Source organism: Panthera leo, chromosome D4 (assembly GCF_018350215.1).
Source record: "Panthera leo isolate Ple1 chromosome D4, P.leo_Ple1_pat1.1, whole genome shotgun sequence".
Classification (NCBI taxonomy): domain Eukaryota; kingdom Metazoa; phylum Chordata; class Mammalia; order Carnivora; family Felidae; genus Panthera; species Panthera leo.
The window spans coordinates 43,532,331-43,547,771 of record NC_056691.1 but is presented as its reverse complement, the minus strand read 5'-3'; the positions used below and the strand labels follow the sequence as shown (position 1 = coordinate 43,547,771).

The window sequence follows — 15,441 nt, the reverse complement described above, 5'->3', positions numbered from 1 at the left end:
AGAGAGTGAACGGGAGGCATAGGAAAGAAGATGGAATGGGGTTCTGACTTGATGGGTTTGGCTTAAGGTCAGAGGGCAGGGAGCTGGCAGTGTGGATTTCTTCATTTATTGACAAGACTCTTGGTTAAACTGAGTAGAGTTAGGGGAAAGGGCTAAAAGAGAAAAGGCATTTGGAGTCCTCTCTAAATGCCAGGAAGAAAGCAGGAAAGATGGTAGTGATCCTAAGTCTTTCCCTACTCATTGGATGTTACACGTTCTCTGTTCAAATACGTACTTTTCTTATACCCCTGCGGATATACTTACAGCCCCTGTAGTTTGGGCCCAAGAATTAATGAAGAAATGCAGAAATAGGGCTCAGCACTAGACTTGCCTGGGCAATTTCAGAGCCTTTGATGCTGTGTATCTTTGATTAGATTTGGAAATATTTTGACCATTATTTCCTCAAGTACTTTTTCTGTCTCTGAAGTTCTGTTCATTTCTTTCTGCCAATTTTTTTTCTCTGTTTTTCAAATTGGATAGTTTCTATTCATCTGTCTTCAAGTTCACGGAGTCTTTTCTCTAGCTTTATTCTGATATTAAGCCCATCCAGCGACTGTCTTATTACAGATGTTGTATATTTCAGTTTTAGAAGTTGCATTTCATTAACTTTAGATAGTTTCTATTTCTCTTAAGAATTTCCCACCTTTTAATTTATTATGACCTTATTTTGGTTTTTATAATTTAGCATAGTTAGAATAGCTGCTTTAAAATCTTTGTTTGCTAATTCTAACATCTGGGTCTGCTTGAAGTTGGTTTTCATGATTCTCTTTTTTTCCCCCTGGAAATGGGTCACATTTTTCCTGTATGTATGTCAATGAGTTTTGGATTGATCCTGTACATTGTTAAAGTTACATTGTAAACACTCTGGATTTTTTTTTTTTACATTCCTCCAAATAACTTATTTTATTAATATTCCTTTTTTTTTTTTTAAGGCAGATAGGAGGTAATTTGATTCGATTCAAAATGCAACTCTGTGTCTTGGGTGACAGCTCCAATGTCAGTTCATCAGTTCAGTTCTTTGGCATGGTTGCTTGAAGTCTGCCTCATACATGTTAGGTCAGCAGGAGACCTGGGTCCAGTTTATGTACAGAAGCTAGAGCTTCCTGTCTTGGGTTTTCTCCTTTCCAGGAATTTTTCCTTACTTTCCAGCACCTGTGGTTGCCTCAAACTTGGTCCTCTGGTTTTTCAGTCAAAGATGTGAAGTTTTCTGTTCACATTATGGCTGCTTGGCTTGGCACGGCACAGATTGAGGCCTGCTTTCAGACTGCAAACTCTGGGAAACCAAAACAAGAAACCCACTAGAAAATGGAAACTTACACAGAGGCTTGTGTAGTACTAGTCCCTTCTTCTACCTGTGGGCTTTGCTCCAGAATCTGCCTATCTTGTGCTCTTTAGTGCTCATAGGTAGTTGTTTTTCATATTTTTGTGCAGAGATGATGTGAACTGGTGACAGATGTTAGCTTCAGCTCTAGTGGGCATTGAGGAGTTGAGAGAGTAGGGCAGGAGACAGAGAATGTGTAACTTGAATCCTGGAGGCAGGTTTTTAGAATCCTGTCTGTCACAGCACAGACAAGGAGGGCTCAGTGTGTCCTTATCAGGATCAGGGGCATGAATCAAGCCCTGTGAATCAGCCGTAGGATCTTTCTCAGTGTGCTGGGCTGGGCTCTCAGCCTGCCTGTGATGACATAATGGTTTCCTTAGAGGGTTGCTTTTAACCTTGGGAAATGTTTGAATTCCATGTGGAAGGTATGAAATAAAATCAACTGACAAAGAGCCAAACCCTGTAGAGGAGGGGATTGAGAGAGAGGACAAATCATGAGGAGAATCACAGAGGTCAAGGGAGAGTGTTAAAAAGACGAGTGAAAGCATAGATGCTGTTAGGATGGTTCAGGATGATAATGACCTAAAGAGCAGTGACTGGATTTGGAAACCTGGCCTGGGCTAGAGGGAAGGGTTAGCAGAACTAGATTAGATGGGAGTGTGGGTGGGAGGTGAGGAAGGCAAGTCTGTGTGTAGACAACACTTTCTGGAAGAAAGAGGGGAGGGGAGTGGACTCCATTGAGGGTTGCTGTGTCACTTTAGTTTTTTCCTTTTAAGTTAGGAAAAACAGAAGAATGATCAACTACTGAGAAAAGAAGCCAGGACAAAGGAAAAGGTTAAAACACAGATGAGCATATAGACAGGTTCCTGGCGGCTCAGTCAGTTAAGTGTCTGACTCTTGATCTCAGCTCAGGTCTTGATCTCAGGGTTGTGAGTTCAAGCCTCATGTTGGGCCCCATGCTGGGTGTGAAGCCGACTTAACAGGTTCCTGAGGAAGAGGGAGGGGATTTAGGATAAGGATGAAGGGATTGGCTTTGGGCAAGAGGAGCAAATCTTTTTAAAATGGATTCCATTTAATATATTGATTAATTGGACACACTAACAAGTACTGAAGTTTTTGGAGATAAACATCAGTGGTTAAAAAAAGTATTACATGGCCTCTTTATCACAGTGAAAATCTTCATTTCCCACTTCCAGGCTTGGCTCCTAGTTGGTTGTTACGTTATTTCTTCTTTCATTTTGTCAGACTCTGGTCAAAAATCTTTCTTTAGCTTTGCCTGAGGATTGGAGGTCAAGTTGTTATGACTTTCCCAGCAGGGCCACTTTAACCTTTGCTTAACTTGGAGGTTTAACTCTTGGCTTTCCATACTATATAACTTTTATGGCTGTGCACCTAAAAGAGACTTAACATCTTTGACCAATTTTTTTCTTGGTTCATAGTCATAAGGGGTACAGGGACTAGGTAGGGAATGTAACACAGGAAGAAAGGGGGGAGTGTTCTTAAAAAGAAAAAAGCTAGTAAATATGAGCAATTTCTGGGAAGAATAAAATACTTTTCTCTTACATGACCTTAAAGATTGTAAGATTATGTGAGATTGGGGACATGCAGTTATGTTGTGGTTAATAGTAGATTTCAATGAATGTTCTCAACATAAAAACATAATGAGGGAACACATATATTCTGATCAAATTCACTCTTAACCACAGTAAATATTTTTGCGTTGGATATAAATGAGTTACACTTTAAACTTAAAACTTTACCACTCTTCAGAAGTAGATCACCCCCTGCCCCCAACTCCTGCAAAGATCGTTTGCTTTGTTATAGCTGATCAGGAAATAGAACCATAGGTGTACTTTCACAAAGAAACTTGAATTTTGTACCAGAGAAGGAGATTCAGTTAACAGTTTCATTCCTTAAACATGCTGAGCAAGGATTTTACTGTATCAGCTCTTATCTTTGAGTAACCAACTTCAGGATGACCCACGAGCTGGTGAGTTTGGTTGGTATTTATCTGCTCTTTTCCTGTGGAAACAGCAGCAATTAAAGGTATTAAGCATATTTTCATTGTCCTTGAGTTTGGCAGCCCTTGAAGAAAGGTTCTCACAACCTCTCTGAGGGGAAGGTTGGTTCCCTCGCTAGGAATAATGGCGGAAGAGGATGTCTCTGCGTGAAGGGTCCCAGAGCATGGCAGGCCTGTGACTGGAAAGCACTCCTGGCTGCTTTGGGGTTGGGGGTGCTCCATGGGGCAGCTTGGGCATTCAGCTCTGTTCCTCCTTGCTTGCCGTGGATCTCGCCTGATACTCCTTCTTGGAAATGAAGAGGGCTGAACCCTTGGGCTGCCATCAGTGAACATGGGTTTATGTGGGGATATGTGGTCTCAGGCTGCCTCTACCCCTTTTGGGGGTGAGGAGTGCTCACCTCCTGTTGGGAGCACACTTTCCGATGAAAGTCATTTTGTGGCTCTGTGGCCTGGGGCTGCCAGTCCTCGTTCCCTGCTGCAGTTGGTTTAGTATTAAACAGACACCAGCATGAGGCACTTGTACACTAAAAAGAGTAGAAATGAGGAACTGACCCTTGGATTCTTGTTTAGCCTGTTCCCTCCATAAGCCCCAATTTACAGAGTCAGCTTCCAGATGCGTCGGGTCACTCAGCTTCCTCTTGCTGTTTGCCAACATGCGGCCCTTGGGAAGGGAGCCCAGGCTGAAGACCCTATAAATGCTGCTGAGATATATTTTTAAATCTACTCAGAGGGAGTTACTGGGAGTTCAACTGAAGCATCTCCCATTTCCCCCTTAGAGCCCTAGAGAGATGAATTCTCCTGCTTCCTAATTCCCTCCTCCCATCCCACCAAGCCCCTTCCAGGCCCCAGTTTGGGTTTATTCACAACCATGTGTATAATTCATGCAAGACAGGTTACAGTGGAGCGTGTTACCTTTGTTAGTCAAGCATGGCTCAGTAATGCTGCTCCAGATTTTGGCCGGGAAGTAGGTTTTATTGGTGTTTGGGCCTGATGTTTTCCTGTCCGGAAACCTCCCCCTTCCCTTGGCGAGGTTGTTTTGGCAAGCACCGTCAGGGAAAAATCTCCCTTCCACTTGTCCACTTGGATAAATGGGTTCCAAGCAAAAACAGGCTGTTGTGTAAATCAGAAGCCCTTTGGGGGGGGTGGGGGGAAATGTTTGCTTAAAAGAGTTTGTACTGAGCAGTGGGGAGTCAAGACTGCCCTACCAGACAGTGCAAACTCAAGCTGAGCCCTGGTTTTGCCAGGATCATTCCTGATGATGGTACAGTTAGCATCTTGGCAATTTTAGAGCTGTGGGATGTTCTGGGAAAAGAGTGTTTCCTGTGGAGTTGAAGACCATCATACTTTTTCTGTCCTATTGTTTTCATACTCCCTGAAAGAATGGGAACACTGATGCCAGAGAGCTGAGAAATGAAAGACTCTGTGTCTCCATTTATTGTACTTTTCTGCCCTCTAGGTTTTCTATAAGATCAAGTAGAGGAAGGAGATCAATATCAGTGGGAGAAGCTATTGGGAGCACAGATGGGGAGGTGGTGGTACCTGCAAAAGAAAAGTTATTTCCCCAGTGGAGAGAGGAGGCACAGAAGAGAGGCCTTCAGAGTGGTTCAGTGTGGTTGGAGTAGAGTGTGGATCGGGGTGGAGGTAGGAGATGAGGTTGCCGCGGAAGGCAGGGGCAGGTCCAGGAATGCTTATATTCCATGCTAGAAAGTCTGGCTTTATCTGGAAGATTTTTCAGCAGGGGAGTAAAACGATCCCATTTTTGTGATCTCATTTCAGGGAGTTTATTCTGGCCACACTACGGGGATTGACATATAATTGGCGGGAATGCAGTAGGAAGTCCAGGTGGTAAATTGTCACATGATCCAAGTGAGAAATGCCTCACTTGGTCTAAACTAAGGGGGAAAGACAAACTGACGAGGTGGAGGGAGGCTGCACTTGGTGAGTGATTATCCAGTGCCATGATGGGGTGGGTCCAGGATGGCATTCAGTTGTCTGACTTGGGTGAGAAGAGAATGGTAGTGTCTCTTGTGAAAGTAGGAAACAGAAGAGGAAGAACAGTTGGGGTACAGAGTAGAAGATGACTTCTCAGGAAACGTTTGTAGAATTGGGTTAAATTGAGACCCTTGTGAGTCTTCTTCTGGGTCAATGGCATGTGCTTACTTTCCTTTTAGGAGAGATTTTGGGCCTCACAAAGTGTTACCAGTGAAGGTCTACCAGCCCGACCAGTTCGTCCCAAGTGAAGAGAACATGGATTTGCTCACAACATATAAACAAGATTACAACCCATACCCTGTCTGTCGAATGGACCCCATCAAGCCTCGGGACAGTAAATATCCATGTGGTGACAAGATGGAGTGTCTGCCTACTTACAAAGGTGAGAGGGTGCTTGAGCGGCAGGTTGGGGAGGGATAGGCTGAGCCTGTTTGCAGGCCAGGGAATGTGTTTTACAGGCACACCCCCTTGGTGCAGGGGTCGGTTGAACTATGTCTTGCAGGCCAAATCTGGTCCATAGCCTGTTTTTGTAGAGCTGGAGAGCTAAGAATGGTTTTTAAATTTTCGAATGATTAAAAAAAAAATGAAAAGACTATTATTTTAGGAAATGTGAAAATTATATGAAATTCAAGCTTTGGCATTCCTAAGTACATTTTGTTGGAACACAGCTGTGTTCATTTTTTTACACATTATCCGTGGCTACTTTTATGCTATAGCAGTGAATTTGAGTACTTGTGATGGAGACTGTATGGCCTGTGAGGCCTAAGACCTTAATATCTGGTCTTTTATAGAAAAGATGTACCAACCCCTGCCTTAGCTTGCTGTTGGAAGTCTATGCTGGGAAAGCGTTTCAAATTTAAGCTAAGTTAGGTTCCATCGTTGATTGAGTGATTCATTCATCCATTTAAAAAATTATGGAAACATAACGTACACACAGAAAAATGTACAAATCTTATACAGACCAATGAATTTTTTTTAATTAAATTATTTGAGAGAGAGAGCGTGAGTGAGGGAGAGGGGCAGAGGGAAAAAAGAGAATCTTAAGAAGCCTCCACACTTAGTGAGGAGCCTGATGTGGGGCTCGATCCAATGACCCTTGTATCATGACTGAGCCGAAATCCAGAGTCAGATGCTCAATCGACTGAGCTACCTAGGTAACCCCAGACCAATGAATTTTGAGTGAACACATCCCTGTTAACAGCACCCGGCTCAAGAAATACAACATTGATCCCATGTAGGATAGAATCATTATTCTGACTTTTAAAACCATAAATTAGTTTTGCCGGTTTTGTACTTCATATACGTGGGATTGATTCACTCTTTATTGAGCATCTGTTACATCCCAGACATGGTATTAGGGTCTGTGAAGGAAGTAGAATCTGCCTTAACTTAATAGTCCTGTAGGAGAGACAGGATATGGACGGTAGGTACAGTGAAAGGAGTGTGGTGGTCACTCTATGGAGCACAAGCCACAGGCTGAGACCACAGGAACCGAGGTCAGTTGGTAATCCCTAACTCTTCTGCTTATGATGCACATGGTCACATGGTTGCCCTAGGAATATGTGTTTAACCCTTCATGTAACATGTTTGTGGATCCCTGAGTGACTGGGATAATAGTTGCGTTTATTTAGCCAAGCCAAACACTTAGACAAGGGGAGGTGGAGAGGCTTGAGGCAATGTAGGAATCCTCCTGAAGCCCTTCCAGCGGCTCTAAATCTATCTTTCCAAAGGCACCACACGTGGCCGAGCTTCTCTGCTTCTTGGAAGAACCTGGACTCTTGACATTTTGCCACCTCATCTTTCGTATTGTTCTCTTTCTTCCACTCTTTTGTTGTCACCTTCTGCCAAGCTACATTTTGGACATTTTCATACCCTGAAATGGCTCCTCCTTTATGCACTTCATCATCCAGTGCTCCCAGCTTGCTTTCTTAACTACTCCCACCAAGACAGTTTTTGGCCTCATTGGGATCCCCTGTCCACTTGTGCCTCAGTCTCCCTTCTCCCCATCAGCCCCTCCTGTGTCTGTACCCCCTGTAGCCTATTCTGTGGTATATCACTGCAAGCCCATCTTTTATGCCTCTCTCTATTGTCCTTTTGTTGCTTCCTGCCAGCAAAGCCCTAATCCTGCCTGTTCCACATCTACATCTAGGCTTATATACCTAGCATGTCTCCAATCTTATCCACTTGTATCCATTTTCCACAGAAAGGAACCGGGGAGATCTTTTAAAAATGGCAATGTGAAGGGTGCCTGGGTGACTTAGCTGGTTGAGAGTCTGACTTCGGCTCAGGTCATGATCTCATGGTTAGTGAGTTTGAGCCCTGCATCAAGCTCACTGCTGTCAGCACGGAGCCCACTCCTGATCCTCTGTCCCTCTCTTTCTCTGCCCCTTCCTCACTCATGCTTTCTCTTTCTCTCAATAAACAAATAAGTAAAATGGCAATATGAAGGGCTCCTGGGTGGCTCAGTCAGTTAAGCAACTGACTTCGTTTTGGCTCAGGTCATTATTTTATGGTTTGTGAGTTCGAACCCTGTGTCGGGCTCAGCAGTAGGCAGCTTGGAGCCTGCTTGGGATTCTCTCTCTGCCCCTCCCCCACTTGCTCTGTCTGTGTCTCTCCCAAAAGAAAGAAAGAAACTTAAAAAAATAGAGAAAAAAATGGCAATGTGATCTGACCCCCTCTCCACTTAAAATTCCTCAAATAGTTACCATGGTCCTTAGGATAAAGTCCCAAACCTTTACCAACTCCTCTTGTAGTACCTTGTAGATTTTGGCGTCTCCTCCCAGTGCCATTCACTCTGGCCGTAAGGACCTTCTTTCAGTTTCTTCCCTGCATTTCTTTTCTATCTCAGGGCATGTTTCACATGCTACTGCCTCTTTATAAAGCCCTCCTCCCTTCCCCTATCTAGCACTCATCCTTCAATAAGCAGTGGAAACATCACACCCTTCGAAATCCTTCCAGACTTTCCCCAATGCCAGACCGTAAACATGCTGCTAGATGCTCTAAGAGTGCCTGGTGCACCTCTGTTTTGTAATTCAGTGTGTAATTCTATTCGTTTTGCTTAACATTTGTCTCCTTGGTCAGGCTGCAATCTCTAAGATGGCAGGGATCTGTCTTTTTCTTTGCCAGTTACCCGCAATAAAGCAGGCACTGTCATAGAAGCTTTACAAAGAAGTTATTATAGCCAGGTGCATGGTGCAGTGGCATTTTTACATCTACAGGACTCATTCATCTCCCTTTTCATCCAGGTTTTGCAGAAGGCAAGAAAGGGGGTACTATAGACCCTGAAGAGACAGAAAGGAGGCACAAAACTAGAGTTAACCCTTATCTCTGATGGGACAGGGAGCAGGGACTCTGATAGGGTACGTCCAGCTACAGACACTCCTTTCCTTCATATATTCCCTATGAGCCTCCTTGATTTATGAATCTTCGTGGAGTCAGAGGCTTTTCAGTACAACTGCCTGCTCAGCTCAATTCCCCCTTCTCACCTTGCCCCAGGTGTAGAGAGCGGTCTGGGAGTGAGAAGTGGTCTTTGCCTACCCTAGAGGTTGGCGAGGATGGAGTTATTTAAAGAAAAATCCTCCCTATTCATCCTGACAAAATACCACTCAAACACACCGGAAAAAACCCAACCTAGTACCTGTGTTTAAATGTCCCTTATTCCGGGCCCCCTCGGTGGCTCAGTTGGTTAAGCGTCCGACTTTGGCTCAGGTCATGATCTCACAGTTCGTGGGTTCGAGCCCCGCATTGGGCTCTGTGCTGACAGCTCAGAGCCTGAAGCCTGTTTCAGATTCTGTGTCTCCCTCTCTCTCTGCCCCTCCCCCATTCACACTCTGTCTCTCTCTGTCTCGAAAATAAATAAACATTAAAAAAAATTAAAAAAATAAATGTCCCATATTCCTCCCCTTCTCTAGATAGTTACATCTGACATTGCCCTCTGCAAACCAGAGAGTAATAGTCCACTGTTAAAACTGAATCATGGTTGACTTTTCCCTACTGATAAAATTGAGAAAACCCTATTTTCTTTTCCCTGTAAAGAAAATTCTGACACCTATTAACTGCTTACCTACTTACACAGAATTAATGAGCAAATACTAGTTAGGTGTCAACAGGACTGCTCAGAACTAGGCATACTCAGATGAAGGAGGGGTTTTGTTCTGGCTCTGTGTGCACTTGGGGTTGAAGTTGGTAGTTCTCCTCTGAAATTCAGATTTATTTTTATTTTTATTTTTTAAAATTTTTTTAACGTTTATTTATTTTTGAGACAGAGAGAGAGCATGAACAGGGGAGGGGCAGAGAGAGAGGGAGACACAGAATCTGAAACAGGCTCCAGGCTCTGAGCTGTCAGCTGAGCCTGATGCGGGGCTTGAACTCATGGACCGTGAGATCATGACCTGAGCCGAAGTCGGACGCTTAACCGACTGAGCCACCCAGGCGCCCCTCAAATTCAGATTTAAAAGCAATTCAGTATGTAGCCAAAGGAAATGCTTTTGTAGTTAGATTTGACCCATAGGTGCCAGTTTGCAACTTATGTGTCTTAATAGATTTTTAGAATAATACTTACCATATTCAACTAATTTAAGTGGTTTATTTGTTGTATTACTCCCCTATGATATAGTGGCTTCCAAAACTGGGCGTTGACCACCCGACATCTGTATTCTCAGCATTTAGCACAGGGCATGGCACAACAAAGGCATTTTTAGTGAAGAAAAAAAATGAATGAGCAGTTCTGGACCATTGTTTACAAGGGCCCCAGGTGACACGGTTTGGCATTAGATTTACACAAATCCCCACCCAGCCTATTACTCTGTGGGTCCTGGCTAAGAGCAGGAGTGAAGCTCAGGGAAGACCCAGGACATTTACTCTCCCCTTGGACCAGTCCTGCATAACCTCATGCCTGTGTGAGGGGGCCATATCCTTGCCTTATCTCTTTGTGTGTCACCTTTCCATGGCTTGTTTGTCTCTTGTAGCCATTTGCTGCTTCAGTAAGTCTTTCTCATAGCAACCTTCATGGTCTCATGGGCACATATCGATTCTACTTCCAAAGGAAAAGAGAAACCAAAGTCCAAGGTCATTAACTATGTGTATTTCAATGGGGGCCATCTATATTATATGTTCCACTTACTGTAGTTCTACAGGAAAAATAGGCAAACTTTTTTTTCCTTCTATTATGGCCAGCACCTTTACTGGGGTCCAGCAAACCGCCATTAAATATGTTCCAGCACCATTTGGTTGTAATTTTGACATTTTCAAAACAGTGTGCAATTGGAAAGATTGAAAGTGTAATTACTTGATGCTTAGCTTTACGTTTAGGTAAGTTTTTTTTTTTTTTTAAGACACATTATTGAATGGAATCTCTTTTAAATAGATTCTTGCCAATTACCCACATGACACCCTGGCCCTGAAGGGCTTTACTGATGGCTTTTCAGGCGTGTAAATAGTTTGTCATGTGGAATTCTGAGGTTTTCAAGGTCCTATGGAGGTTTTTTGTAATACATGTTGGGTGGAGGAAGTTAGGAGGTTGGATAATAATGTGGTTTCAACTGTATTGTTGGGGATCAGAAATCACATGAGGCAACTTTCAGCCTTGGAACCTGTTTTCTTAACACTTCATCCATCACAGAAGAGGGCCAGAAAAGCCCTGTCCTACCCACCCCCACGTACCTTGAGGCAGTGTGTAGGCATCTACAGGTAGATGCCCCCATTTTAGTGAGGCCTGAAGTCTGAAGGGGAAACATGTGGTTTATATTCAGCAAGATGGTTCCCTCTAAGGCCCCCTAATGCTTTCAAGATGCTGATAGAGCCATTAATGGCTCTTGGAGAAAGATTAGATTTTCAATTAAAATGAGGCCAATTTAAAATAAATAGTTGGTAGTATTATTGGCCTAAAATAAACTTAAGAGTGTGCCTGGGGGTGGGGGTGTCAGCACTTCCGGAGTGGTGGAGTGAGGAGCTTAGTAAATCCTCTTCTCAAAAAGCAATAATATAACTGGACCAAACAATAAAAATCAACTATTTTAGGGCTCTGGAAATCAACTACAGGCATACAATGAATTGAGAAGCATTTATTTAAGAATAACTGCTAAACCATCATTACAAAAAGTGGGAGTTTGTGGTGTTTCATCCTGGGGCAGCTTCCATGACCTGTGCCCCCATGTTTGATCTGCGTGGTGGTTCTGCCTGGGTAGGCTGTGCTGTGAAAACTAGCAGCTCTCCTGTCAGTTGGGGCTAACTTGATTTGGAGTACAATACGTACCCAGGGGTTTCAGTAAAAACAATACTGATCTCAGCAACAACAACAACAAAAATCAGTGAATACAACTTTTGCAGCTAGTGTGGGGTTGCAGAATTAGTTGGGTTGAGCAACAGACCAGCAGACCAGCCAGAAATCTAACAAGAAAATCCAGAGAATGAGAAAGCTCCTTGTGGTATAGAAGATTGTATATGGGTAAGGCAGTATATAGGCTCAAGAAAGGTAAAGAGACAGGGCCTAGTTATCTACTCACCTTCCCTGGCTGATTATGATGCCTGGTTCAGGTACAGAGGAGACATGAGAAATCCCAGAAGGAACTGAAAGCCAAGGCAGAATTGTAAATTGTCTGATCTTTGACTCTGTCCCTTAACCCCCACACACAGTCATTAGCAAAGGGTGAAAGCCATACTGGCTTAAGGTGTTTAAGCATAATTTTTTGACAGCCATTGGTTGATTACTAAATAATGCTAACCCAGGGTGACTTGTAGGAATCTTGGCTTAAAAACAATTAAAAAAGGACATTAAGCAAAAACATCAGTGATCACACACTTAAAGGGAGATAAAACTGTGTAGAATTACTGCAGGCAAGTTACTAAACAGCAAAAATAGCTTCCAGTGGGGTCAGAATCCAGAATTGCTGGATAGCATGTTATCTAAAATGTTGAGTTTTAACAAAAAATCATGAGGCCTAAAAAGAAACAGGGGAATGTAATCCATGAATGGGGGGTGGGGGGGAAGCAGTGAATAAAAACTAACCCTGAAGGGGCCCAGATATTAGACCTACCAGACAATATTTCAAAGTACCTGTTATAAATATGTTCAAAGAACAACAGTAAACCATGTTTAAAGAAATAAAAATATGACAATTTCCCATCAGATAGAGAATACCAATAAAGGGAAGTCATAAAATCAAATGAAAACACTGGAGTTGAAAGAACAATAGCAACAAAATAATTCCAGGGACTTAACACCAGATTTGAGCTGGCAGAAGAAAGAAATGGGGATAAATAAACAAATATTATCTAATCTGAACAACAGGGAAAAACTGAGGAAAGTAAACTCAGACTTGTGGGATACTATCAACTGTACCAACAGACTCAATTGGAGCCCCAGAAGAAGAAAAAGGCAGAAAGATTAATCTACATATCTAAGAAGCATAATCCAAATAGAATAAACAGAGATCCAAACTTAGTCACGTAATAGTCAAACTGCTGAAAGCCAAAGCCAAAGATTTGAAAAGAAGCAAAAATGAAAAACAAAAACAAAAACAAAAACAAAACCCATCGCATACAGGGAAATGACAATAAAAACAAAGTTCTCATCAGAAACAATGGAGGACTGAAGGCAGTAAGATGACCCTCACGGCCCTCTTTGGCAGCCAACAGTTCTCTGTATTTAAGAATCTGGGTTTTTTGTTGTTGTTGCTCATTAAAAAAAAATTATTTTTTTCAACGTTTATTTTTGAGACACACACAGTGTGAGCAGGGGAGGGGCAGAGAGAGAGACAGACAGACAGACAGACAGAATCTGAAGGAGGCTCTAGGCTCCAAGGTGTCAGCACAGAGCCTGACATGGGGCTCAAACCCATGAACTGTGAGATCATGACCTGAGCTAAAGTCAGATGCTTAACTGACTGAGCCATCCAGGCACCCCTGTTTTGTTTTTTTAGATTCCACATACATGTGAAATCATATGGTATTGGTTTTTGTCTGACTATTTCACTTAGCATAATATCCTCTAGGTCCATCCATGTTGTCCTGCATGGCAAGATTTCATTCCTTTTCATGGCCAAGTGATATTCTATTGTGTATATATACCACATCTTCTTTATTCATTCATCTATAAATCGACACTTGCATTGCTTCCATACCTTGGCTATTGTCAATAATGCTCTAATAAACACAACTATTACTGGCTCTTTAAAATTTTTTTTAATGTTTATTTTTGAGAGAGAATGAGCAGGGGAAGGGGCAGAGAGAGAGGGAGACAGAGGATCTGAAGCAGGCTCCTTGGTGAGAATGGAGAGCCCAATGCGAAGCTCAAACTCATGAACTGTGAGATCATGACCCGACCCAAAGTTGGACACTTAACCAACTGAGCCACTCAGGTGCCCCTGACTCGTTCTTTTAAAAGTATTTTCTGTCTCTTTGTTGAAGTTTTCACTGGAAACTCTTCTCTAGGGTCCAGTGAGTATCTTTATGACCACTACTTTGAACTCTCTATCTGGCATGTTGCTTACCTCTGTTTTGTTTAGCCCATTTTCTGTGGTTTTGTCTTGTTCTCTCATCTGGGACATATTCTTGTGTCTGCTCCTTTTTAACTCTCTGTGTTTATTTCTATTACCATCATGCATTACTGGGGAAATTTAAATTAAACTGTAATGGGATTCCACTAAACACCTACTACAATGTCTGTAATTAAAAAACAATAACAAGAGGCACCTGGGTGGCTCAGTCGGGTAGGCTTCTGACTTTGGCTCAAGTCATGATCTTACAGTTTGTGGGTTTGAGCCCCACGTTGGGCTCTGTGCTGACAGCTCGGAGCCTGGAGCTTGCTTTGCATTGTCACCCTCTCTCTGTTCCTCCCCCACTCACACAGTTTCTCTCAAAAATAAAGATTAAACAACAACAACAACAACAAGTGTTGGTGAAGATGTGGAGAAATTGCTGGTGAGAATGTAAAATGGTACATTCACTTTGGAAAAGTTTGTGCTATCTTAAAAAGTTAAACATAGATAAACCATATAACATAGGTTACACCATTTGCCTATCTACCTAAGAGAAATGAAATATATATCCACACAAAGACTTGACCATGAATGTTCATAGCAGAAAATTTCCTGATAGCCAAAAAGTATAAACAACCCAAATATTCATCAATATTTGATAAGCAAAATTTGGTGTATCCATATAATGTATACTATTCAGCAGTTAAAAGGAGTGAATTGGGGGCACCTGGGTGGCTCAGTTGGTTGAGCGTCCGACTTCGGCTCAGGTCATGATCTCGTGGTTTGCGAGTTCGAGCCCCGCATTGGGCTCTGTGCTGACACCTCAGAGCCTGGAGCCTGCTTTGGATTCTGTGTCTCTGTCTCTCTCTGCCCCTCCTCCACTCATGCTCCGTGTCTCTGTCTCTCAATAATAAATAAACGTTAAAAAAATTAAAAAAAAAAAGTGAACTGATACATGCTACAACAGGGATTAATCTCAATTATGTTACATGAAAAAAGCCCAGTACAAAACGCTATATATTGTGCAATTATATTTATATAAAATGTATAGAAAGTGTGCATTTATAGAGACCAAGAGCAGATGGAATGGGAATAAAGATTAATTGCAGATAGGCTTGATCGATACTTTTGGGATATAAATGTTCTATAACTGGATTTTGGTGATGGTTGTACAGGTCTGTAAAAGTTATTGAATAATTAAAAAATGTAAGATGGTGTATTTTGTGTTATACAGGTTATATCTCAATAAAGGTGTTTTAAAAGAAAGTGTGCCTATGGAGTCCACGGGTATTGGCTATATATAACCAAGGCCCCTGAGAAGCTGCTTTTGTACTAATCCTTTGTAAAGCTGTAAACAAGAGAATTCCCTGTGGATTCAGAGGGTCCACTAGGATTTCATATTGGTTACTTTAGATCTGGTAATTGATAGGCACAATGGGGGCAATGTAGGACTTTGGTGTGAGCCCAGTATTACAAAAAGAACGGAAGCAGTGTCAAAGTGTTTGAATGACATAGTTTGCTGTCCTATTTTTCTCACCTACATTGTTAATTTCAAAGCTGCCCCTTAGATCTGTGTGGGGAAGTTACTTGAA

General features: G+C 42.4%; 1 protein-coding gene across 1 annotated transcript in view; it reads left to right on the top strand.

Moving 5' to 3' along the window:
* The window catches only part of SAXO1 (stabilizer of axonemal microtubules 1), a 95,093-nt gene that overhangs the window by 76,567 nt on the left and 3,085 nt on the right, over nucleotides 1–15,441 (top strand). Inside the window, exon 3 of the mRNA XM_042913924.1 lies at nucleotides 5,552–5,754. Coding sequence (XP_042769858.1) covers nucleotides 5,552–5,754 — 203 coding nt within the window. The remainder of the gene's footprint in view (nucleotides 1–5,551; nucleotides 5,755–15,441) is intronic.